At 41.6% G+C, this 26,175-nt stretch overlaps 3 protein-coding genes across 3 annotated transcripts in view; all 3 read right to left on the bottom strand.

The window, feature by feature from the left end:
- Nucleotides 1–567: 567 nt before the first annotated feature.
- LOC115729879 (LEAF RUST 10 DISEASE-RESISTANCE LOCUS RECEPTOR-LIKE PROTEIN KINASE-like 2.1) overlaps nucleotides 568–26,175 on the bottom strand; it is a 58,015-nt gene continuing 32,407 nt past the window's right edge. Inside the window, exon 3 of the mRNA XM_048280892.1 lies at nucleotides 568–1,624. Within this exon, the coding sequence (XP_048136849.1) occupies nucleotides 759–1,624 (866 nt within the window). The 3' untranslated portion in view covers nucleotides 568–758. The remainder of the gene's footprint in view (nucleotides 1,625–26,175) is intronic.
- LOC125315582 (LEAF RUST 10 DISEASE-RESISTANCE LOCUS RECEPTOR-LIKE PROTEIN KINASE-like 2.8) lies at nucleotides 6,946–9,654 on the bottom strand. The gene is made up of 2 exons (XM_048280893.1): nucleotides 8,712–9,654; nucleotides 6,946–7,807 (listed from the first exon to the last, which is right to left on the bottom strand). The coding sequence occupies exons 1-2, from the start codon at nucleotides 9,547–9,549 to the stop codon at nucleotides 7,026–7,028; spliced, it is 1,620 nt and encodes a 539-aa protein (XP_048136850.1). The 5' UTR covers nucleotides 9,550–9,654; the 3' UTR covers nucleotides 6,946–7,025.
- On the bottom strand, nucleotides 23,008–24,864 carry LOC115732574 (LEAF RUST 10 DISEASE-RESISTANCE LOCUS RECEPTOR-LIKE PROTEIN KINASE-like 2.7). Its single transcript, XM_048279951.1, has 2 exons — nucleotides 24,117–24,864; nucleotides 23,008–23,831 (listed from the first exon to the last, which is right to left on the bottom strand). Exons 1-2 carry the CDS (start codon nucleotides 24,862–24,864, stop codon nucleotides 23,008–23,010), a joined length of 1,572 nt encoding a protein of 523 aa, XP_048135908.1.

Genomic DNA, 26,175 nt, shown 5'->3' with positions numbered 1-26,175 from the left:
AAAAAGCCCAAACTTTAGGTCCAATCGCAATTCTATCCCATTTTTTTTTTTTATAGAAGACCTTCAACTTTAACTTTAGTCCTAAATCTACCCACAATCCAAAAATTTCCACTAGTCTACTCAAAATTATCGACATGAACCCATGTTTCCATCAACAGCCTCATCTTGTGAGGAACAATAGTATCCTCTTAATGTTCATAATATTGGAAAAATCAACACCTTTGTTTGGATGAGCAGGCAGATTTGGGATTAGAATGAAAATTGAGGATTTCTTATGAGATAAAAAAAAAAGTCTGGGGCAATAATTGTGACTGCACTTAAAATTTAGGATTTTTTTAGGGAATTGGCCATATTATGAAATAATGCACACTTCACTTTTTTGTGTGCATCATGCCATAGAAATTCAACCTATACATTTGATCACAATAATGATTTTGGTGCTTTTTTTTTAATACTCGATTACAAATTATTGTCAATCTCATCTAATTGACTTTGAATTAACCCCAACTCGAGTTAGACGAAATTTCACCCGAAGAAACTGCGAGTGATCTTGAAGGAGATGAGAATGTTGGTTTGGGAGGAACTTGCAAGGCCTCAACACTTCCTTTTAGCATCTCCACAACTTGGGTCATAGATGGTCGACCTCTCGGATCGATCTGAATGCACCATAGGCTTATTACAATCATCTTCTTAGCGATTCCTTCCTCCTCCTCATTCGTTATCCCACATAGTCCAAGCTCTTCTTGGAGCTCTAGGCGTTAGTGGACCCAATGGGGGAAGTATATTTCACTAGTATGATCTACTGTGACTTCGATGTTTTTCCTTCTGCTGACCATCTCTAGAACCATCATGCCGTAGCTGTACACATCTGATTTGTGAGAAACCCCTCCAATGTTCCTCATGATCAGCTCTGGAGCAATGTATCCAGGGGTTCCCCGAGCACCTAGCATTGACACGATGCTCTCTTCTCTAGGACATATTTTGGCAAGACCGAAGTCGGAAATCTTGGGGCAATAGTTTCTGTCGAGGAGAATGTTGTGAGGCTTTATGTCAAAGTGCAATATCCTCGTGTTGCATCCTCTGTGTAAGTACTCCAGCCCGTGAGCTATACCGAGCGAAATCTTATACAAGGTGTCCCAACTCAATTGTTGATCAACCTCCAAAGTGTCACTCCTCTTAAATATGAACTTTTCGAGCGATCCATTGGGCATAAACTCATAAATCAAAGCTCTTTTGCTTCCTTCAAAACAGAACCCGAGGAGGCTGACCACATTGACATGAGAAGTCCTGCTTATGCTTGCAACTTCATTGAAAAATTCTTCTGCATTGCCTTTCAGCTTCTTTAGAAGCTTCACCGCCACAAGTTGTCCGTCTTGAAGCTTGCCTTTGTATACGCAGCCAAAGCCTCCCTGGCCTAACTTTTCTCCAAAAGAGTTGGTCATCCTCTTGATGTCTTTGTAGGTGTATCTTCTCGAAGACGCAAGTCCCTCGATTTTCATTCCGCCATCGAAATGTTCGCTCCTCTGCATTACCAAATCCATTATTCTTCGGATTAGTGATTTCTTCCTGAAGGGAAGCAGCAACATAAGGGTGACCCCAATTCCAGCGACTGATGCAACCATCCCTGAAAAAATGGAGAATAATTTTGAAGAGCAGTCTCACTTCATCACTTCTTGATGGCTTCTAGGATATTTTGGAAATATTGATTCCATTGAGCAACGATGTAAGCTCACGGTCAAAAAGTCGCAAAAATATGCAGAGTAGAATGTAGTGAAGTGGAAGAGAGAGTTTTGAAATAATTACCTGTTCCAACTTTGAGACCAATCTTCTTGTTTCCTGAGACGTTAGCCATCAAAAGAGAAAAATGTATCAACGAATTGCAAACAGAGCATTTCAAAGTGTCTTAAGAGTTATAAAGATCAGCGCACATCATGAGGTTATAGCCCATTCAGTTTCTATAAAGAAAAAGCACCACCATCGAGCGAAAAGAATACAAATTCATGTTAGGCTCGATCCTCCTAACTTTTCATGGATCAATTAGTGACATCTTACCAAAAGATACTGGAAACACATGCGAATGGATCTGTGTGAGTAACTAATGTAGACATTGTTGGGGTATGGTTCATACTCATATCGACAGAAAAGCATGGGAGTCCCATTTCACGATAAGCAGGCTTTTTCACTTTTACATTCTATTTCTTTATGGTTGTGTGCCGAATCCTAACAATGATATCGCAACAAAGTTTGAGGTTTGGGTTTCTTGGTGAGATGTCCGCTGGTCAATCACCAATTGAAGCAGAGAAGTTCGAAAACAATAAAATAAGGGCGATCCCAATTCCAACTCATGATGCAGCTATTCCTAAGGAAAACAGAAAGTTGCAAACATAAATCTCGCTTCATCAATTTATCGAGGCTTCTAGGTTGCGAATTTCGATAGATAATACTCACGGACAATAAAATTTGACAGTTTACCTAGGGAAAATTACCAAACATATGCTAAACATATTGCAATTATACCAATTTAATCCTAATTTTTTTGCCGATTGAGTTCTAAACATTTTGCAATTGTGCCAATTCAGTCCATTTGACCGACCAGCGTTGGCAAATTATTTAAAATGTTTTAACATTATTCATATGTTTAATCAATTTTTTTTATAATTTTTTCCTGTCTTGTTCTTTAATTTTTGTTTTTTTGTCGGGGCTAGTAGCCTTCGTCGGCCCCTAGGCAAGGGTTCCCTTGCCCAGCGGCCACAACCTCCTATGGGCTGTGACAAAAAAAAAAAAATACACAGGACAGAAAAAAATTATTAAGAAATTTGAAATATAATAAAATGTCATTAAAAACTTGTCACGTCGGCACCGACACATCAAATGAGTTAATTCAAAAGGTTTATGACTCAATTAGCAAAACAAAAATTTAGAACTAAATTGACACAATTGCAATAAGTTTAAAACTTTTTTGGTAATTATCCGATTTAGCTGTGATAAATTTTGTTCCCAAAATGCATGGTTTCCGTGCTAGGACACAAAGCCTCATCAAATAAATCCTGAACGAAGTTGTGATGAAACTAGTAAAGGAGTGCATCCTACAATGCAACAGATCGGGCATATATATGGAATTAAAGCATATATGACTTTGATTGGATCCACAATTATTATAGTGCTTATGCTATTAATAAAGGGAAATGCTTCCCTGAGTAGTAATTTCTGACCGTAGATCCATATATCATCACCGCGTGTTTTGCATAAATTACTTATTAATTGAAAAATCGTGGGGTCAAAAATAATGACAGTATCATCAAACTGTCACGCTAGCGGCTTCAATTAATAAATAAGGTCATGTACAATGAAAACCTATAATGCGGTAAATTTAATTATATGTACAGTTCAAATCTATCAATGTCACATATTTCAACTGAGCACTTCCTCAGATTTTAGCACCACTAGTCAGTGGTCCTGTGCCCAATGAAATCCCACAAAGAAAAGCGAGTTGTATTGGTCCAATATTTGAGAATTTTGCCGTGAATTTGATGGATCTTGACGCATTACATTCAAACCATTGGACACCAACCTCCGCACGCAGAAATGAAAGATCAAGCAAAACGGTAGATACGAAAACTCAGTCAAGAAGCAGAAACAGAAAATTCACTCCCCCATGCACTTACCATAGTCGCCGGTTTAAGAATGAGGACCATGTCGGCAAAATCAAACGAAATTATCATTGCCGAATCCACACCCCCCCTCGCTTCCATCGCATTCGCGGCAAGTAATTGCAGTCCGGTTCAAAACCTCACTGCAATTCATAGCCACCAAGCTAAAGATATCTGCATCAACATCGACAGGTACACTGACTGGAGGATCGCAGGAGCTGATGGCAGAATAATTAGCCGATTCCTCCAATGCTTCCCCTGGAAATAAAGCGAAAGAATGGCGGGTGGAGTTGCTAGCACACTCCACCGGATATGTAAAACTGGTCGGCTGCGAGTTGCAGTTGTAGTAGAAGAAGAAATCGGTGTTACGGAACAGAGATCGAAAGGCGTCCTCTCGAGGCTGATGTTACGCGGCAGAGCACCACAGGAGTCAAGGTACTCGAAGGCGTTCGCCAGGAGGATAGAATGGTTCGCGTAGAAGATATCCTTGATGACGAACTCACCGTCCGAGAAATTCAGGACGGGGTATTTCTCTGTGCAGGTAATCTCGAACTTCGGATATCCACAATAGGACTCCTGCTCGCCGGAAATCCAGAAAGGATAGCTGATGTCTGGGCCATGTCCGCAGTTCGAGGCTCGCAGGCCTCGTACCGTGTGTCGTCCGACTCAGCCTGATAAACTAAGTTGTCGAGGGCGATGGTGACGAGGACGAATTGGAGGCAACCAGCCAAGCACAGGAAGCTTTGGAGATTCATTTGGGACTGGAAGGAGGAGGCAGAGGACTGCGGAAAGAGGCAGGACAGGGTGTGGAAAGCATTGGCAGAAAGATCAAACGTAGTTGGTTCCGAAAACTTTGAACTGGTCCTAAGCTCCAGTCGCTGTCGGTGGGCTGGTTCGTCAACTTTGAACTGATTACCTCAGCGCAGGCATTAGTCAAACCCCCAACGTAGGCGCACCAAATTGGCCTGCACGGGAAACTTTGCCCTGGAAAAAACTTCTAAGGAACAAACCAAGAAACTTCCTGGCCAACGTTTTTTCGGAATGTTGACTTTGATGATCTACCTAATCATTGAAGACAAATCCTACTAAGCAACGCATTTTAATTATTGGTTGTTCATTTTCTTTTTTCTTCTTTGTTTGCAATACCATTCCTTAGCACGAACACAAATTACTCGCATCACCCTGGATTCTCATCGCGCATCGGAGTTCCCACTCCCCTAAGCGTAGCTTGTGACCCAACGTAATCCTGGAAATTAGTCAACATCACGTGAAGTGTCTTTAATTCAGTGCTACAGAGCTAATTAAGTCCTTAAACTACTTTGTTTGAGACCTCGTTAATCCCACGGTCTAAATTATGGGCTCAAGTCCACATAAACGGGCCCATATTTTGGGGCTCTTTCTCATGGGTCTAAATCGAAAGTTAGATTGGGCCTAAAAGGAAGTCCAATCTAAAGGGCCTCTCTCCAGGAGCTCCTCCTCCATTGCCCATTGACATTTCAAAATGGGGATGTGTTGTTCGCGACTAGTCGGCGAAAACGACTCTCTCTCCCTCTCACGAACCAACAGCTAACTTGAAATGTCCTCTTGCTTTCTTGCATGATGTTCTTAGATTGGAGGAAGACGAAACAAGTAATTTCGTGTTGAAACATGCGGATCCCATTCCATGGGATCATGTTTTCTCTGGACAAATTCTCGAGGTCCGTTGGTCATACGATCTTCAAGGAACTAATCTAAACTAACTCCGCAGAAACTCATGGTTTAGTGATTTTTTGCGCCTATTCTACGCGGTCGATATCAGAATGTCATGTGCCGATGTAAACAAGAACCCACCAAACGAAGTTGAGAATGGTCACCTGGGGAATGCTACCTAAAGAATGTACCGGGGTGATTGCGGGTACGAGCGTAGGGTTTGTCGCGGCAATAACACGCGAAACTAGATGATGGCGAGGAGAAGTTGCGACTGCAGAACCCACCAGAAGAAGCGCACGCTGAGCTCTCGGGTCGGTCACTATACTGAGCATTGAACCCTCGATTAAGAGCTTCTTGCAAGCTAATCTTGTGTCTTCCGAGATCATTGAGCAAGCTCTGAAGAACGGGAACCCCGATGCTCGTGACGCAGCTGGTGACGTTCAAATGGAGCTCTCTGTTCAAGAAGACATCTTCCATAAAGAAAGCGGAATCACTGAAGCCATCGCAGAAGCACTCGAGCTCGTTGCTTATGCTCTTCAACGTGCCCAAACATCCGTGGAAGATGCTGACGCTCTTAACGGCTGGGGTCATATGAAAGAGAGTGGAATCCCTCATGCTAGTATTCCTAAACTTGCCCAAGCACGTACCGTCCATCAGGTCTATCCTCGCGATCGTTATCATACGAAGCTGTTGATCAATCTTGAGGACTCGATACCTTTGCGTTTGATACTCAAGAATAGGGTATTCGTGCTCATAGCACTCGAGCTTGAGTCCTTCAAGTCCGCGGAATCGGGGCCAATCCTCTCCCCAGAAAAGATATTTATATCTACAACGTTTTTGCAATTAAAAATTTGGCGGCATTTGGTATAGCCGATATCATCGTCTCCCTCGCATAAAAGAACATGCGGAACAATAAGGATGGCGAGGACAAAGACGAGGACGGAGTGCGAAATGGAGGAGAGAAGGAGAGCGGCTGCGTCGTCCATGTGAGCAAGCTCATGCCGTCATGGGGTGGAGAATATTATGTGGAACGAGGGTTTAGAGTTCGGAGAGGCATGCTGAGGATGGAGGAATTCTTTTCTATTCATTTTCGCCGGACTGAAGTGTGAAAGATATGGATGTGGTTAATTCTTCCTCTAGGAAACTGTTCTGACCGATGACTTTGACCAAGATCACTTCATTCTTCTGATACTTACGTGAAGGAAGGAAATGAAAAGATGGCTGTCGAACGTTGAAACTGGTGTGTGGGGTCGAAAGATATGAGGAAGATGTGGCCAAGAAATTATATCTTCAATGTGAAAAAGTCTAGCCCATTTGAGGGGTCAAGAGTTCATGTCAGGAGAATTAAAGAACAAGTCTAACCTAAATATTAGGTTAATTCGACTCATCGGCTAGCTCCATTCCGATTTAAATTTACTTGTCCATGATGCGAAACTTTACCGTAAACTCGAAGCATCACCGCTCACTGTGTTTGAACCGTTGGATCTTGTGGGTTCGCAGATACCACCCTAATGATCCTGCAAGTTAAGGCAAGGAAGGTCGTAGAGGATGGGATGATGAAGTTTTCAGGACTTGGGAGTCTCAGTTTGTAACACGGTCATGTCCGTAGGGAGGATAAGATGACTTTACTTCATTATAAGGGAAGATTTAGCGGGTCGTTTTCCAATTAACAAGGAAAGGGAAGGGTTATGCCCAGCAACCCATCTCATTGAACAGCTTTAGCCAGTTGAAACCAGATAGGAGGTGAGAGTAAGCATACTTACTCGAAGGGAAGCTTCCCGGGACTCGGGTTCCGTTGCAGGCCGGTGAATGGGCTCCATCAGTGCAGAAACAATTAAATTGTTGCCTTTTCCAGTCGTACCCGCATCTTCCTCCTGATTCGGTGCAACTTTCACACTGCGATGTGTTGGCAATCCAGGCGATCTCAAAGCCTTGCTTCAGGAACTCACGGATGATATCAAGACTAGGAGTAGCATTATCATCGCCACCCTCCCACGGTGGCAGTGGTAGAGATGGGACAAAGACACTGAAGTTGCATGGCTCGTGTGGTGGGTTTGCAGGGTCCACTTCAAAAGCAAAGTAGCCATCTCCATATGCGGGACAAGAGAACGGAAAAGATCCAGGGGGGGGCGGTGAATTGCAACCGTAGAATAAGGTGGAATTGAGGTCGCCGGGAGTGGAGTCGAAGAGACTCAAGTCTAAGGTGGTTTGGACATGTGTTCCAGCACATATATCGCCAGATAAATCCATCCTAGCCACCTCAAGGATCCGCGTGCTCATATTGATGTGGATTACCCGATATTCCAGGGACTCCATGGACAGAATCGGGTCATCATGGTCACAGCCGAGCTCATAGCCTGGATACCCACAGTAGCTCGGTCGCTTATGATGCCTGAAAGGATAGCTGATTTGTTGATCTCCGCACTCATAGGGAACACAATGACGGAACGGCGCGAATTTGCCAGAAGCTGGCTCCAGGAAGTGAATATGGAAGGAGATGAGGAAGAGCAAGGGGAGAGAGGAACATGACATGGTAAGACTAAGATCCATCCGAAGGGGAGATGGTGTTTAGAGCAAACAAGGAAGGGTTACCATCTAAAAGGAAGAGGATGCAGAGGTGTGGATTAAGAGGAACGCTGCTTTGGGAATGAACTTGCTCCAATTGACTAGGCCTCCCGAAGACCAAGACTTTTGGCGCACCAGGAGACCAAGACTGAGAAGGAGGAGGAGGAGGAGGAGGCGCCACGTGGCTTGAGCCCGATGGCTAATTGTTTAACTTGACTCGGGACCTGGACTAGGACTAGTATTCCCCCATACGGCAATTTCTACACGCAGCCCCGACTTATCAACGAGCTTTGCCCGTCTAACTCAACCATTTCACTCGGGGACACTTCATAAGGACCTCCACAAACACTTGGCAGCGTTCTAGACACGAGTAGACATGTCAAAATAGGACTTAAATTCATATATATGATGAGTTGAGTAATAGTATGGGCTAGTTATATTCAATAAATTCACTTTAACTTGGGGGTATCAAAATATCTTTTGAATTCTCTTTATACACACGCACAGTCGTCATCCATTCATTGGTTGAAGTTCTTCTATTAGACACTGATTATGATATCCGAATCGGGATTCCGTCCTAATTTCGCTAATCCAATTTTTTTGTGCCGTTTCTAATCTGACTTTCCAATACCAAGAAAGGATATATACTTTCTAGTTCTGAAAGCTGCTGAAACGTCAAAACGTGCAGAAGAAAGCTGAGCGCACGCATCTGATAAGCGACAAGCATTGGAAAAAGCAATCGTGGCGAGCGGACCGTTTCCCAAGATAAGAGAGAGGAAATGAACGGACACAAACCTCGTTCCTTACCTTTGCAAAACGAAACGCCGGTGTGGGTTTTCTCGTCGTCGCATAAGCACACCAGCTGCTCGTGCTCGTCGACCGCGCACCGCCTGCCGGAGTGCTCGCACTTGCGGCAATCCTTCGACGTCCCCCAGTCCAGCACGAACCCTTCTCTCATCGCCTCGGCGAACTCCTCCAACACGTTCCCCATCGTCACGTCCGTTCGCTTCACCGCCACCACCACCGCATCCTCGCAGCGCAGCTCCTTTTCGAATGCAGCCACCTCCTCCGGGCTGTTGTTCACGAGCACGTACGTCCGATTGTCCCCGGATTTCAAGCAATCGATGGCCAAGGCGGGGATGGACGCCGCCAGAGCCAGAGGAGCTGTGCAGTTGAAGAAGAAGGTGAGGTTGACGTTGGAGTGGTTGTACTCGAGCGGGAGCGATTCGAGCTTCAGGTTGTGGCGGGCCCTGGGGCATCCCTGGTCGGTGACGAAGTCGATGTCGACTAGAGTCAGGGTTTTGTCGTCGTAGTTGATGCCGGTGACGTAGTAGGAGTCGCCCGAAAGAGAGAGAGTCGGGTGAACGGAGCCGTACGGGCAATGGAGGCCGAAGCCCGGGTACCCGCAGTGCACGTCGGCGTCGCTGGTGACGTTCCAGAATGGAAATCGGATTTCGAAGCCGCCGCATAGGAACGGGGGTACGTCGGGGTCGCAGTCGGGCGAGAAATTGGAGTGGCCGCCATGGAAGCTCGCGAAGAAGGAGAAGAAGAAGAAGAGGGAGAGAGAGGGAGAGAGAATGCAGAGAAGGTGGTGGTTCGGCATCTTCTTTCTTCTTGTCTTGTCTTGGTGAAGGAAGATCAACATGGTCTGGCAATTTAGAATGGACCACCTAAATAATAACGCGCTCAAAGTCTTACATTGGCACTCAAGATTAGACAAACTTGACTTTGATTTTCGTTTTTTCGTGCAAGGTTCGAGTAATCCTACGTTGAAAAGAAAAATTCTCTAATACACTAATAACGACTTACTGTGGTCACAAGCCGTTGGCGTAGAAACGAAGTATAATTGCACGAGCGTGTAGATGGAATTTTCATGCGTCGATCTTTACAAGCACTTTATACGCAAGCTCATGGTCGGTTTACTTGATTAAGTAAGAAGTTGAAAACTTTATTGGGTCATAATTTTTTTTTTATCTATTACTTTCACAAGAAAGGCGTGATTTAGAGCTCGACACACACTTTTCTTAAAAAGTTTTAGGAGATTTTAATTTAGTGTAATTTTTTGTGGTTAAATTTTATAAAAATATGATTTTGTTAAAGTTCTAGCGGTTGGCATTTTTCATGTTAAGTAATAGTGAAGAAATTAACGGATCTTGCAATTCTAATCTAATGTGGAGACAAGAAAATTATTGGAAAAATCGAGAGATTTTGAAATTCAAACTCAACAGGTCGTATTTCCTTTACCGTTTTAGTCCTCAATAGGATCAAACCTCGATGAAGTGTGATTCGATAGCTCGTATTATATAGGTGGCTACTAGCTACTGTGAGATTAAGCGATTAATAATCTTAAATCATTTTGGTCGTGGCAAAGAAAGAATCATTTGTAATCAAGCACGATAGTACTATCGTTGTAAGTATCCTCATTTTGATTCATTCAAATCAGCGTAAAGTAGGCGAAGGGCCCGTGTCCTCCACGTCCATTTGAAATATTAAAGCTAGAAAAATCAAAGATACGTGTGAACTTAGCTTAAGATTCTTCCACTTTTGTCCTTTTGTCGAGCTAGTTTCCACGAAAGATGACATTTGGAGAACGAGGGGTTAAGTGGGACCGCCTTTTATGTTCATTTGTTTTTACAAAAAATGAATAATTTAAAAAAAAATTCTCAAAAAAAATAAAAATTTAATCGCTTGTATCTTTTTCTGATAATTAGTCAATTAAAAATGTTTTATTATCGATAATAATTTATATTTAAACTTCAACGAAGAACAAAGATATTTATGGTTCATTCATTTTAGAAGCGATGAATTTGATTGCGCCTTTCAAATGATAATGCACAATAGGCTTATGTTTGGAGATGAATCTCATCGGTGGATTTCTAAATGAAGGGAAAATTACCCAATCAGCCCAAAACATATTGGACATTCTATTTGTATGGATGGGCCTTTAAAATGCCAATGCACAATGGGCCTTTTATTTGCATAGATATCAATTTAGTCTCGAACTTTTCGGTTTTGCCGATTAGTCCTAAACATTGGCGCATAATTCTTATGTAGTCATTTGGATTGTTTTTCGCTAGAAATTGCTGATGTAAAGATTCAATTCTCTCCGGCACTCCTACAAGGCACTCCGCAATATCAGCGATTTCCGACAAAAATTGGTTGGGATGGCTATTTTGTAATTTCGCGCAAATATTTAGGATTAAATTAAAATTTTCAAGATTGCATTGACTTTCGTACAATAGGTTTAAGATCGATTGATTGCATAATTTCCCCCTCAACGAATCATCTCTCAAAGGGATACAAAAATTCCACATCGTGCAAATGTATTAGAGAAAAAAGCAAAGAATTAAAGCATGAATTGCAGTGGTTATTAACTTATTACATATATATGAGCATGTCCACACTTCTTTCTCACTTTGATGAGCAAGATGAGCAAGACGAAATTTCTTTCCATGACTCATAAGAGAGAGTCATCGAAATTAGTAGAACCGGCGATACATATTTCTCATGAAAAAGAATAAGAAAACCAAAAGAGATTATCTCACCATCTTGACGAGGTATGGGTTAGTGTGGGTCTAGATCAGCGACATCTTGTGAACCCTCAAGGTTGCCTCGATTGAGATTGCTCGGCCTCGACGTCGACATGTCTAGTCTCTTTGATGGTTCGATCCTCATTTGTAGACTTGTCAAAATGTGTCCAAAATCCATTTAATAACCCATAAGTATTTAAATGGGTTATAACAAACTTAGGAGATCGGCATATACAAACAAAGAAGTCAAAATAAATGAGTTATAGATGGATCCACACAACCTACTTAAGACAACCCATTTAAGAGGCTTCTACTTTACTTTTACTTTTTTTTCTTATTTTCTTTCTTTTAAAAAATCTAATTTATAATTTATTTATTTATTTATTCCCCACCTGTGACCAACTAGGGCGGCCCTCGCTAGTCTTAGAAGGGAAAAAATAAATAATAAAATAATAAAAATCATATTTTTAAACTAAATAAAAATAATAAAATTCATATAAAAAATTTAAAAAGTAAGATTTTAAAAGAAATAAAATAAAAAAAAATCAGATTTTTTTAATTATAAAAATTTTCCACGATAATTTAGTAATATAATTTTTTAAAAATTTATAAGAAATGAGTTTTCTTATATTGGATTAAATATAGAATTATTTTAGTAATATGGGTTGGGTTGGGCATGGACGTAGAAATTTACATTATGCATAAATGGGTCATAAATGGGTTAACGGGTTAATTTGGATCGGATCATTTATAACTTGACCCAAACCCGATCCGATCCACCCGTTTGACAGGTCTACTAACCAACTATTGATATGCTTGCAAGATGGAGACAATGAACAGTATCCACTCATTCTGTTTTTCCTTTTTCTTTTTTTTCTTCTTCAAACTTCAAAACTACTTTGCAAAAAATACACCGAAATTACTAAAAAAATGGCATTTGCTTTGAACTGATCCACCTTGAATTAAAGATTGTCGAGGAAATGACTTTGCATGTTCGAGCAATGCTACGTGTATAAAAAGTTCCAATGCATTAATAATGACTTGCTATAGTCTTAAGTCACTAACGTAGAAATAACATATAAATACGACATAATATAGAATTTTTGATGTAGAACAGTTGGCGTGCGATTATTTAGAATTACGTGATTGTCGGGATCGTCGGAAATAATCTTGGCAATTTTTCTATTTTAGGAAATTCCTAATTATCTTTAATTTTAAATATTCTATTTGATTATATTAGATTTAGTATATTTGATGTTATCTTTACTTATTTTAAATATTCTGTTTGATTAGATAAAATTCAGTATATTTGATGTTATCTTTACTTATTTTAAATATTCTGTTTGATTAGATTAGATTCAGTTTATTTGATGTTATCTTTACTTATTCGGTTTCCAATAGGAGTCCTATCGCTATATAGGACATCCGTCTCTGTAATTGGGGAGCATCATTGAATAAGAATTTTGAGTTTTGGAATGGTTTGTTCCAAGTTTTTGCTCTCTTGCTTGCGTCATTTGGTATCGAGTAGGCATCTCCCGTGACGATGGTCAATAACACGAACGTTAATCTCCCCGTTCTTGAGGGCCGTGAAAGCGAGCTTATTACACGGGCTGAGTTCACCCGGTTCGTGGATCAAACCAATCGTAGGTTTCAAGAAATCCTCGAAGCCATACAGCGTTTATCCACAAACCCCGCACCCGGCGTTCTTCCAGCCGGTCGACTTCCCGTCGGTCCCGATCCCGAAGTTGTTGTGGACCGTGGGGCCAATATCCGACATAGACGGGTAGACTATGTCGAAGACTCTGAAGATGAAGATGAGGAAGATTTCCTAGACGAGCCTATTCGAAGAGGACGGCAGAATAGAGAATTCCAAAATGATCGTGTCCATGGAGGTCGGTGCTATGGAGGACATCGGCGGGATCCGGAGCAATATCGATTAAAGGTAGATCTACCAACCTTTAACGGGAATCTGAATATCGAAGATTTCCTGGATTGGTTGTGGAAAGTTGAAAAATTCTTTGACGCCATGGAGATTGAAGAGGATCGACAAGTTAAGTTAGTTGCGTACAAACCGAAGGGTGGTGCCTCGGCTTGGTAGGAGCAAACGCAATTAACTCGACGTCGACAAGGAAAGGCTCTCGTCCGAACGTGGAATCGCATGAAGCGAGATGCTTGAAGTCCCGGTTCCTCCTCCTGCGATTATGAGCAGCTGCTTTGTTCCAGCAATTTCAGAATTCCAAGCAGACGAACCGGACGGTCCAAGCCTATACGGAAGAGTTCCTCCGACTTTCCGCCCGCAATAACATAGCTGAATCGGAAGCGCAACAAACTGCTAGGTACATAAACGGCTTGCGATTGAATATTCAAGATCGTGTTTCTTTGTATCGTGTATTTTCTGTTGAAGATGCCCGGGAGATGGCGCGAAAAATTGAGATGCAATTGGAGAGGACTAGCCATAGTATTCGTGGAAGCAATTATTCTGGTCGTGGATCTTTCGGAAAAGGGAAACAGATCGATACTTTAGGTTCCTCAAGTCAGCAAACCAGTGATACGAACCGAGCGCTGGAGGGTGTTGTTGGAATACCTAAGGAACCGGTCGTGACAAGTAACCGTGCTCCAAACGTCCGGAATCCTTATGCCAAGCCGCAACCGATCGGGTGCTATAAGTGTAACGAATTGGGCCATCGTTCAAGCGATTGTCCCCGTCGGAGAATGGCCAATATCGTTGAGCATGAAGAGGAGTATGAGGAAGATTGGGTGGACGAAGAAGAAGTGGAAGATGAGGTGGGCGAGCAAGTGAATTGTGTTGTTCGTCGTTTGTTACTTGCTCCGCGGATAGAAGACACCCGGAGAAATCAGCTTTTCCACGCTTGTTGTGCTGTAAACGGTAAGGTATGCGATGTTATAATTGACAGCGGAAGTTGCGAGAATATAGTGTCAAAGGCTTTAGTGGACCACTTACAGTTGAAGACGGAACCATATTCCGCGCCTTATAAAATCGGGTGGATTCGCAAAGGACTCGAGCTTAAGGTAACACATGTATGTCGTTTACCTATTTCTATTGGAAAGTCGTATCATGATACTATTATGTGCAATGTTGTGGAAATGGATGCATGTCATGTGTTATTAGGGCGACCATGGCGGTATGATGTGGATATTACACATCGAGCTAGGGAGAACACGTATTCTTTTATATGGAATAAAATCGGAATCACGTTGAAGCCGAGGGGTGATACTCCCCAGGCCCCAAAGAAAGAGGGTTCCGGTTCTGGTTCTGGTGTTGTGCAACGTGCGGGGGTTATGTTGAATATTCGTAAACGTGAAGGGATGTACATGCTGGTAGAGAAGGGTGACAAACAGACCATGGCTCGTATTCCAGAAGCCCTTAAGCCTTTGCTAAAAGCGTTCTATGATGTAATGCCGGATGATTTACCCGACGGATTACCTCCTCCGAGGGATATCCAGCATGAGATTGACTTTCTACCAGCTGCCGGTCTCCCTAATCCGCCGCATTACCGGATGAATCCAAAGGAGAACCAGAATTTACAAGAGCAGGTGGGAGAGCTTCTCTGCAAAGGTTTCTTGCGCGAGAGCAAAAGTCCTTGTGTTGTACCCGCACTTCTCACGCCGAAGAAATATGGCAAGATGCGTATGTGTGTTGATAGCTGTACCATTAATCGGATAACTATCAAGTACAGATTTCCAATTCCCGGCTTGATGATATCTTGGATAGACTTGATGGTTCACGGGTCTTTACGAAGATCGACCTTCGAAGCGGCTATCACCAAGTTCGCATTCGTCCCGGCGACGAGTGGAAAACAGCCTTTAAAACGAGTGTAGGTTAGTATGAATGGCTTGTCATGCCGTTTGGACTCGCTAACGCGCCTAGTACTTTTATGCGTTTGATGACTCGGGTACTCAAACCTTTTATTGGCAAGTTCGTGGTTGTTTTCTTCGACGATATTCTCATTTATAGTCCGGACGAACGACATCACTTAGAGCACTTGAGGGATGTTATGCTGACCTTGCAGAAAAATCAATTATTTATTAATTTGAAGAAGTGCAGCTTCATGACCGAGCGACTTCCTTTCTTGGGTTTTATTGTTGGAGCGAATGGTGTTCATGTTGATGCAAAAAAGATGGCAGTGATTCGTGATTGGCCAATTCCACGGAATGTTGACGAGGCTCGAAGTTTCCATGGCCTTGCGACGTTCTACCGGCGTTTTATTAGAGATTTCAGTACAATCATGGCCCCGATCACCGATTGCTTAAAGAAAGGCAAATTCCATTGGGGTGATGAAGCTTCGGCCGGTTTTCAGCTTATCAAAGAAAAGCTCTCAACAGCCCGGGTATTGATGCTTCCAGATTTTGAGAAAGTGTTCGAGTTGGACTGTGATGCTTCGGGTGTGGGAATCGGCGCTGTTCTTTCCTAAGAAGGTAAGCCTATTGTTTTTTTTAGTGAGAAGCTTAATGAAGTTCGTCGGCGCTGGTCTACATATGAGCAAGAATATTATGCTGTAGTGCGCGCTATAAAGCATTGGCAGCCCTATCTTTACCAGCAAGAGTTTGTTCTTAATACTGATCATCAAGCTCTTAAATACATTAAGAGTTAGAAGCATTTGAATAGGATGCATGCACGATGGGTTTCCTTTTCGGAGCAGTTTAATTTTGTACTTCGTCATAAGGAAGGCCGCTTAAATAAAGTGGTGGATGCACTCGATCGGCGTGCTGCGACACTCTTGACTATGTGCACCGATGTGGTTGGTTTTGATCAACTCTGTTCTCTTTATTACGAGGATGATGATTTTGGTGTTATATGGGAGAAGTATTCTGAAGCGGGTTCCCATGGTGATATGATAATTCGGGACGGTTTCCTATTTTTCGGCAATAGATTATGTATTCCTCGAAGTTCTTTGTGAGAACAACTTATTCGAGAGCTTCATGGCGGTACTCTTGGCGGACATTTGGGCCGTGATAAAACCGTAGCCTTAGTGGAGGAACGGTACTATTGGCCACAATCGAAGCATGATGTGGGGCGATTTGTCGCCAAGTGTTATATTTGCCCGACGGCTAAGGGCCATTCTCGGAACACTGGCCTCTATACCCACTTGCCGGTTCCTTCTGGTTCGTGGGTTGATATCTCAATGGATTTCGTGTTGGGACTTCCTCGCACCCGCCGAGGTGCGGATTCTGTATTCGTGGTGGTTGACCGGTTCTCCAAAATGGCGCACTTTATCTCTTGCAAGAAGACTTCGGATGCTTCACATGTGGCAAGTTTGTTTTTTCATGAGGTAGTCCGTCTGCATGGGGTTCCAAAGACCATCACTTCTGATCGTGACACGAAATTCCTATGCCATTTTTGGCGTACTTTATGGCGTTTGTTTGGGACGGATTTACAATATAGTAGCTCTTTTCATCCCCAAACAGACGGTCGGACCGAAGTTGTGAATCGTATTATGGCGGATATCATTCGATGCCTCTGTAGTGATGTGCCTAAGCAGTGGGATAGGTATTTGGCTCCTGCTGAGTTCGCCTTCAACAACTACATTAACCGTTCCACTGGAAAATCTCCTTTTGAGATCATCTATGGGCGTACTCCACAGCATACTTTGGATTTAGTTCCTTTGCCCAAGATTCCAGGCTATAGTGTTACGGCAGAGCATTTGGCGACCAAAATTCAGGAAGTCCAAGCGGATGTTACTCGCCAATTAGTTGCTTCGAATTCAAAGTATAAAGAAGATGCTGATAAATGGCGCCGTGCGAAGATTTTTGAAGTAGGCGATGAGGTCATGGTTTTTTTGCGAAAGGAGCGTTTCCCTGTTGGTGCTTATAATAAATTGAAGCGCAAGAAGGTTGGTCCTTGCCGAATATTGAAGAAGATCAACGACAATGCTTATGTGGTTGACCTCCTTGATGATCTCATCATTTCTCCTACGTTTAATGTGGCTGACTTATTTGAGTATCATTCTCTTGATACTCCCCTCTATCCCGATCATAACTTGAGGGCGAGTTCTTCCGCTGAGGGGGGGGATGATGTAGAACAGTTGGCGTGCGATTATTTAGAATTACGTGATCGTCGGGATCGTCGGAAATAATCTCGGCGGTTTTTCTGTTTTAGGAAATTCCTAATTATCTTTAATTTTAAATATTTTGTTTGATTAGATTAGATTCAGTTTATTTGATGTTATCTTTACTTATTCGGTTTCCAATAGGAGTCCTATCGTTATATAGGACATTCGTATATGTAATTGGGGAGCATCATTGAATAAGAATTTCGAGTTTTGGAATCGTTTGTTCCAAGTTTTTGCTCTCTTGCTTTGCGTCAATTTTACTTGTTAGTCTCTACAAGCTATTAAGCCCGCACAGCAACCAGTCCAATTTTGAAATCAACAAACAAACACAAATCATCAAGATCAGTTCATTGGAATTTGACTCGTATGTTGTTTGATCCATTCAATACGTTAGTATGGTATTTTATGAATTCAGAAATCAATCAATCTTGAAGTAAATTTCTGTAATAATTCGATGCACAAAGAACAAAAAAATTACCAAAAAAAGTCATAAACTTATTGCAATTGTCCCGATTCAATCCTAAACTTTTTTTTAGTCAATTGAGTCCCGAACCTTTTGCAATTATGTCAATTCAGTCCATTTGGCAGGCTGGTTCAGTGTTAGTACTGTTAGTTCCAACGGCGCCGCGTTAGTACCGTTTGTTCCAACGGCGCCCGTCGAGTACCCGGCCGGTCAAATTGACTTAATTGATATAATTATAAAAGATTTAGGATTCAATTGGTAAAAAAAAAAAGGACTAAATTGGATAACTACAATAAGTTTAGGATGTTTTCGGTGAAGAACGTTGTTTTAAGGTTGGTGAAGAACCGTCTGGATGCTTACAATGAATTGAAACTTTGAAAACGACTGGACCAAATAAAGAAGTTAGACACGTCTTCGGACCATAACTTTTTTCTTTAAAAGAAGGGTAAGAATTATAGTTCGATGCACTTTTCTTTTTAAAAAATTCAGAACATGATTACCTTTCAATAAAATATTTTGGGATAAGGCACTGGGACCGTCGACCGGCCAAGGGAAAAAAAAAAATATATATAAAAATAAAATGCGAAAAAATTCGATTGGTGCAGTTTTGAAAAGTGTTTTAACCTTTTTAGATTGGAGAATTCACTTTCATGATTTTATGCATGAATATTTTCTTTGACCGAAATGTGGTTCGATTCACTTGTCATTTTCGGATAACCAAATGAGTGAAAGCTCGGAAAACAAATTCCCGAAAAATACTTTCACCCAAATTGACATGCCCTAAGAGATTAATGATCTTAGAACATTGCAAATGAAACTTCACATATAGTCAGGAACTATACTCGTTCTAAGTATTTTCATTTTGACTCATTCAAATCAGCATCAATGCTGAGCTTTTGAAGTATCTTCTTCTTTCGACCAAAAAAAAAAAATAAGTATCTTCTTCTTCTTCTTGTTATTATTATTTTTTTACGCAGGGCCCGTGGTCTAGACGTTCATTTTTATATTGAGATTTGGAGGGAAAAAAAAAAAATAGCCGCGACGTTAGCATAGATTCCTTCACCTTTGTCTTTTCGTTGAGATAATTTCCACGGAACACGACATTTGGAGAGAGTGCTTAAGTCCAACTTTAAACAATTAATTAGACTCTAAGACAAATTTGATTACGCCCTAAATTGCCAATGTGACAATAGACTTTCAATCCCGAGATGAATTCCATTGGTGGGTGCTCTAGAAAAACATTTGTTGAACAATGATTTACGCATTTTGAGAATGAATAAAGGAGGACTTTTGCGGTGTTGTTGAGATATAAAGTTTTCTTCGCCATAAAAGTATAAGCTGGTCTGTTATTCTGAATAAAAATTTGAGTGAAGTCGTTTTCTCAAAAGAGGGCTCGGAGTGTTTCATGTCTCAAATCAATTTTAATTTTAAATAAGGTCTCGGCGTCACCAGTCAACAACACATTTTCCAGACAACAGCCTGAGGTTCTTCCTCATCTGTCTCTTCTTCTTCTTTTTATTCGTTTTTCCAAGGGAATATTAAAGATCTATGAGCGTGTTGAAAACTTCCTTCTTCCTCACTTTAATTTCCAAGACGAATTTCTTTCCACGACTCTTTAAAAGAAAGTTCCACGATTCATTGAATTTAGTAGAAGTGAGGTCTCACTCTTTGACTCGATCACCTCCAAGTTTATAAACTCCATGACTACATGTGTCTACCTAATGTCTATTAACTATTATGACGATGATTAATGTTTGGAAATTAGCACCATTAAGTGAGTTGCCGTCGTCATGGAGAAGAAAACTTTTGTGTTACGTTTCGCACCCGGACCCTCCAATTTTTCTTTTTAATGATTTTTTTTGGGCTTTATTTCTTACCCATTTTCTTTCTCCCATGGACCAATCCGATTCAATGGATCATGTGAATTGGACTCACATGAATGGAGGTAATTCAGCAAAGTTTGTTTAACATGCCATCAATATTGGACAATCTAAATCCCATATGGATAGTTGAAAAAATATACTGATAATACGAAATAATGCACGTCATGATGTTCTAGAGGGGCTTAATTTTCGAGGGGTTTATCAAGTAATCGAGTGGGCATAAATAGTTCATCTTGCGAGGTAGAGCTTACGCGTAGCACATGCTTTCCCAAGCCTACCGATAGCAATATTGGTTTACTAATTTTTACTATGACAAATTGGTTTTTCTCTAGAGTTGCCATGTATCAATTAGATATCTAGTAATATGGGGGAGGAGTTCATTTTGCAACCAGATATTCACATCGGGGACTTGGTTACGCTAAATACTTATCGAACCCCCTAAATCGGTACCTTTTTTCTTTCTTTCTTTATTTTTTTTTCCGTAAAAATAACATATTGTGCGATCTTTTTAGCTTTCACTTTTATATTTTCCTAACAAAATGAAATGTGCAACTGTATATAACCAAGCAAAGGGTGTTCATACAATCAAATTAAAAAAAATAATAGTAAAGCAAAATATAATAGCATTAACGTAACATAAGGTACGATAAAGGAAAATCACGAGGCATATCGGGCAAAATTAATATATGGCCTTCTTATTAAACCCCGGCAAGGACCTCATGGGTTATGCATAAAATTAACACATGCGATTAACCAAACAAAAGATAGACTAAGCATGAATTAACTAAGTCCTAAAAATGTGATTATTAACTAAATGCAACTCTAATTTTTTTTTTTTTTTTGGTTCATTTTCCCCTCATAGTGACAATGACTTAAATATAACTCAAGACTAAATGTAATGCCTCCAAAGATGAACATTATGCTGGAAATTGAACTAAATTGGCTACCAGCTTACGCAAAAGTGGAGGAAACATGACCCGACCCGTAAGGGGCGTCCCGGGACAATCCAGGAACCCTTTTAACGCCCAAATAAGGCCTTGACGCCCGCTTTCCAACCCTGACGCAGTCTGTGGAACGGGCATCAAGACTCCATTTGGCACGTTAAAAGGTTGGATAGCGGTCACGGATACTCCCGGGGCGCCTACGGATCACTTGGGCCACAAAAGATCAACACGAAATGCCAGGCGGTGGAGACCGGGGAGGGTCGGTTTGGGGCGACCTCATGGACAGTGACATGTGACCATGTAACACCTCATATGCAAGCGAAAAATCGCGCCTCGCGCCGCAATGTCTACAAATCGAATATTATGCATATAACATGTATCACGAATTGTGATGTAAAATGCTATCGAAATGAGATCGAAAACAATAAGTAAGAACAAAATGATGCTCGACAGAATTTAAATATGATCAAATGAGATGGATTTTCATGCTGATGTAGATGGAAAAGCTCATTGATCTCAACATCATGTGTCAAATAGTTGGTATCTTCATTGAAGAAGTTCAGCCAGGCCATTCATAATCTACACCGGTGATAGTGTGCATTAGAATGTGTAAGTGATGCATTTGGTCTGACGATAGAGAGATACACACTGGAAGAAGACTATTGATGGTACAGAAAATAGCCGTTGAAGCTCTAGATTCCGCAGCTGGCAAACCAGGTTAAGTATTAAAAAAGCCGCTGACAGATTTTTGACAGAGGACAGCTACAGTAGTTGTCTTTTTGAGAAACCTGCGTAAGTTAGCGAAACGACTGCAGGAGCAATCCCGATACCAGCAAAGAGCCCCTAGTGACTCTTCAGCAACTAGTTGAACACCATAGGAGGTCTCCAATGGACATATTTATATAAAGAACAGTGGTGTTGAGAAAAAAAATTAGCTACGTGAAAATACTGCAATTGTCTCTCTAGTTCGGAATTGGCATTGATTTTATTCTGTGTATCCCTCTGTATTTGGTCTAGCACTGTAATAGCTATGTGTCAAGTGTACAAGAGTAAGCACAATGTTCTTATATCCTGATAGTGTGATTTATCAAGTGAAGAGAAATATACTAGTTAATTGTAACTTGTGTTACTATTTACTAGTGGAATCCGGTCGTTGTTAAGGCTGTTAGTCCGAAAGTAGACGTCGACTTTGTTCTAGAGTGAACCACTACAATTTGATGTGTGATTTGCTTATATTTTAATCTGATTTACTTACTAGCATCACGCACATTGATTTATTTGCGATACCATATTGAGTGCTGATTGTTTGTTATATTGTTAGCCCCAACACTTCCTTGCATGCTTAAGGCCACATAAAGAATGCTTCCTCTTTGTCCCTCCAATTTTTCAGTTTTTCAACTTTTCGCTCCTAATTCTTCATGGGTGGCTGGCCAATGCATGCTCCATATGAGAGCGTGTGGGCCGGGCGTGAACCCACTAGATGCGCTTCAAAATGACAAAGTTAACGTGTTTGTGAAAATATAAATTGATTCGTGAGTCTTGTTTCCTTTTTTTTTTTGTTATAAATTTTTTTGTACTTATTTTGATTTTCATCTATGAATATCCCTAATCGTGATGAGATGTAGCAAGCAATGCAAATACCAAATGATACGGGGTCAATTTTTTGGGTTAAGGGGTCAATTTACGTGGTAAATTATATTCCTAATTTGATGACATGAGACAGAAACCCATACGTGAAGATTTAGGTGTCAATGACATACTTTTGTCCTCCTCCTGTTCATTTTCATCAATTCAATCTAGACATTTGATTACAAATTTATGAATAGCTCAATGTAGCTGCTTTTTTTCCCCTAAAATCTCTGTTACAAACTATGTCGGTCTCATATAATTGATATTGAATAACTCCTACTTGAATCATTGCTCTCTTGTAGAGACGAACTTTCACGTGGATAAGCTACAAACGATCTTGAGGGTGACGACAAAGATGGTTTGGGAGGAATTTGGAAGGCGTCAACACTTCCTTTTAGCATCTCCACAACTTGTGTCATACATGGCCGAGCTATCAGATCGATCTGAATACCATAAGCCTATTACAATCATCTTCTTCGCGATTACTTCGTCCTCCTCATTTGTGATCCCTCGCAGCCAAGCTCTTCTCGAAGCTCCATGCGTCGGTGGACCCAATGAGGGAAGTATGTTTTGCTAGTTTGATCTACTGCAACTTTGGCATTTTTGTCTTACCGACCATCTCAAGAACCATCATGCCGTAGCTATACACATCCGATTTGTGAGAAACCCCTCCGATGTTCCTTATGATCAGCTCCGGAGCAATGTATCCGACGGTGCCTCGGGCACCAAGAAATGACACGATGCTCTCTTCTCTTGGGCATATTTTGGCAAGACCAAAGTCGGAAATCTTGGGACAATAGCTTGCATCAAGGAGAATGTTCTGAGGCTTTATGTCGAAGTGTAAGATCCTTGTGTTGCAGCCTTTATGCAAGTACTCTAGCCCGTGAGCTATGCCAAGGGAAATCTGATACAAAGTGTCCCAACTCAGTAGTTGATCTACCTCCAATGCGTTACTCCTGTTAAAGATGAACTTCTCAAGGGATCCATTGGGCATGAACTCATAGATTAAAGCTCTTTTACTTCCTTCAAAACAGAACCCCAGGAGGCTGACAACATTGACATGAGAAGTCCTGCTGATGCTCACAACTTCATTGAAAAATTCTTCGGCGTCGCCTTTCAGCTTCGTTAGAAGCTTCACCGCCACAAGTTGACCATCTCGAAGCTTGCCTTTGTACACACAACCATAGCCTCCCTGACCCAACTTCTCTTCGAAATAGTTGGTTATCCTCTTGATGTCTCTGTAGGTGTATCTTCTCGAAGAGACAAGTCCCTCAATTTTCATTTCGCCATCTAAATGTTCGTTCCTCTGCTTCACTAAAGCCATAATCTTTCTGATCATTGGTTTTTTCCTGATGGAAAGTATTAAAATAAGGGCGATCACAGTTGCAGTACCTATTGTAGCTATTCCTAAAAAAAAAAAAAAAAAAAAAGCAGGATATTTCAAACAACAATCTCACTTCATCACTTTATCAAGGCTAATAAGTTGCGAATATGGAAAATACTCAGTGAAAATCATAGTTCAGCGGATTACCTAGGATAGATTTTGTCCCCAAAATGCCAGGTTTCCCTGCTAGGACACAAAGCCTTATCAAGTCAAATACCAAATGAAGTAGTGATGAAACTAGTAAGTGGATGCCAGGTTTTCCCTGTTAGGACACAAGGCAGCGAAGGTTGCAGAGTAAGCGTGCATACTTTGTCGGTCGCAGGTCGTTGAATAGACTCCATCAGAGCAAAAACAATTGAACTCTTGCCTTGTCCAGCCATACCCACATCTTCCCCCCGATTTGGTGCAATCATCGCACTGCGATGTGTCGGCAATCCAGGTGATCTCAAAGCCTTTGCTCAGGACCTCAATAATAGCGCGACGGTTGCTCTCGTCAGGTGACTGCAGTAGAGCTAGAGCTTCGCTTGCAATCATGACAAGGGCCCTGAAGTTGCATCGTGGGGACTGGGGATCAAGGTCCGCGTTCCGAACAAGGTAGCCATATTGTGTACGACATAAGAACAAATAAGATAGAGAATACGGCGACACATTGCAATTGTAGAACAAGGTGAAATTGATATCACTAGAGGCGTAGTTGAAGAGAGTGAAGTTTAAAGTGGTGTCAACATCGGTTTTTCGACACACATCTTCCACTATATCAGTCCTCGCCACCTCGAGGACCTGCGCATTCCTATCCATGTGGATCACCCGATATTCCGGTGACATCATGGACAAGGTCAGGTTATGTCCGTCACAGCCGAGTTCGTGGCCAGGATACCCACAGTAACTCGGTCGCTCATTATGCCTGAAAGGATAGCTGATTTGTTGATCTCCGCAAACAAAAGGAGCGCACTCTCGGAACGGTGGGAACTCGCCGGAAGCTGGCACCGGGAAGTGAATATGGAGGGACATGATGAAGAGCAAGGAGAGAGCGCAAGATGACATGGTAAGATCCATCGAAAGGGGCATGGTGGTGGGAGCAAACAAGGAAGAGGATGCAGAGTACAAAAACCATGCTGTGCCTTGAGAATGACGGAAAAATGAGAAGCTCTTGACTTTGGCAAAACCAGAGTTTGACTCGGCACTTGGTTAACATCGGCCATGCCGGATTGGACCCATGTCTCGTGATTTACGATGATGACCCCCGTTGGCTCTCTTGTCGGAAGCAAATAGCACATTTTGGACCTGTTATTGGATCAAGGTATTGCCCCAATTTATTTCGCGTGTGCCGCCCTCTATTCGACATATTCTATGTGTGGTTCTTAATCCGGATTTGCATGCAAGAGGGGTGTAAAAATATCTCACCTCATTTGGTTACAGCTTATACTTTACGAAAATGCTTTTCCGACAATCCGACAGTATAGTTAGAGATTTCTAACCATAGATCCACATACCATCATCGCGTATTTTGTATAAAACACTCATTAATTGAAACATCGTGAGGTAAAAAACAATAAATTGTCAGACTGTTAGGCTAGCGGCTTTCTATACTTTATTAACATATATATGATTTCTTTTTATTTATTGACTGTAAGTTTTCTTTCCTAGTGCTAAACGTTGTTGCGACATCAAAATATGCAAAAACACAAAATTGATAAGTGACAAGCATTGGGAAAAAAAATGATGCGATTGGCGAACAAAATGCAGAAACCTGCACAAACATCATTCTTAACTTTGCAAAAACTGTTCCTGGGATTTGAACCATTGTTGTAAAATCACAGCCCGCGCTTTGTCCGGTTGAATGCGCACCGCCCGCCAAAGTGCTTGCACGCGCCGAAAACCTTCGTCGCCTGATAGTCAAGCATGTCAAGCTTGAACCCCTCACCCATTGCCCAAGCGAACTCCTCCACCATGTTCGTGATAGGCTGCTTCACTATCGCCACCACCGTCTCCTCGCAATCCCAGCCCTCATCGAATGCCGCCTCCTCTCTCTTCATGTTCACAAACAAGTACAACCACTATTATCTATCTCAAGCAACTCGGTTACTTTCTAAGTTTGGATATTGCTTCATATTCATTCGGCTATTGTCTATTTCAAGCGAAATATGCCACTGATCTTCTTTCTTGAGTGGAACTCACAGATAACAAGATTGCTACAACTCCCATCGAGACAAATGCAAACTTTGATGACAAAGATGAGACTGTTCTTCTAAATCATATACTTTATCGATAGTTGGTTGCTAGTCTCGTATATGTCACTATTACTTGTCCCGATGTCACTTGGTGTTGTTCAAATAGTCAGACAGTTCATGATCGCGCCGCATACGA

The sequence above is a fragment of the Rhodamnia argentea genome, chromosome 6, assembly GCF_020921035.1.
Source record: "Rhodamnia argentea isolate NSW1041297 chromosome 6, ASM2092103v1, whole genome shotgun sequence".
NCBI lineage: Eukaryota > Viridiplantae > Streptophyta > Magnoliopsida > Myrtales > Myrtaceae > Rhodamnia > Rhodamnia argentea.
This window is presented reverse-complemented; position numbering and strand designations above follow the sequence as displayed.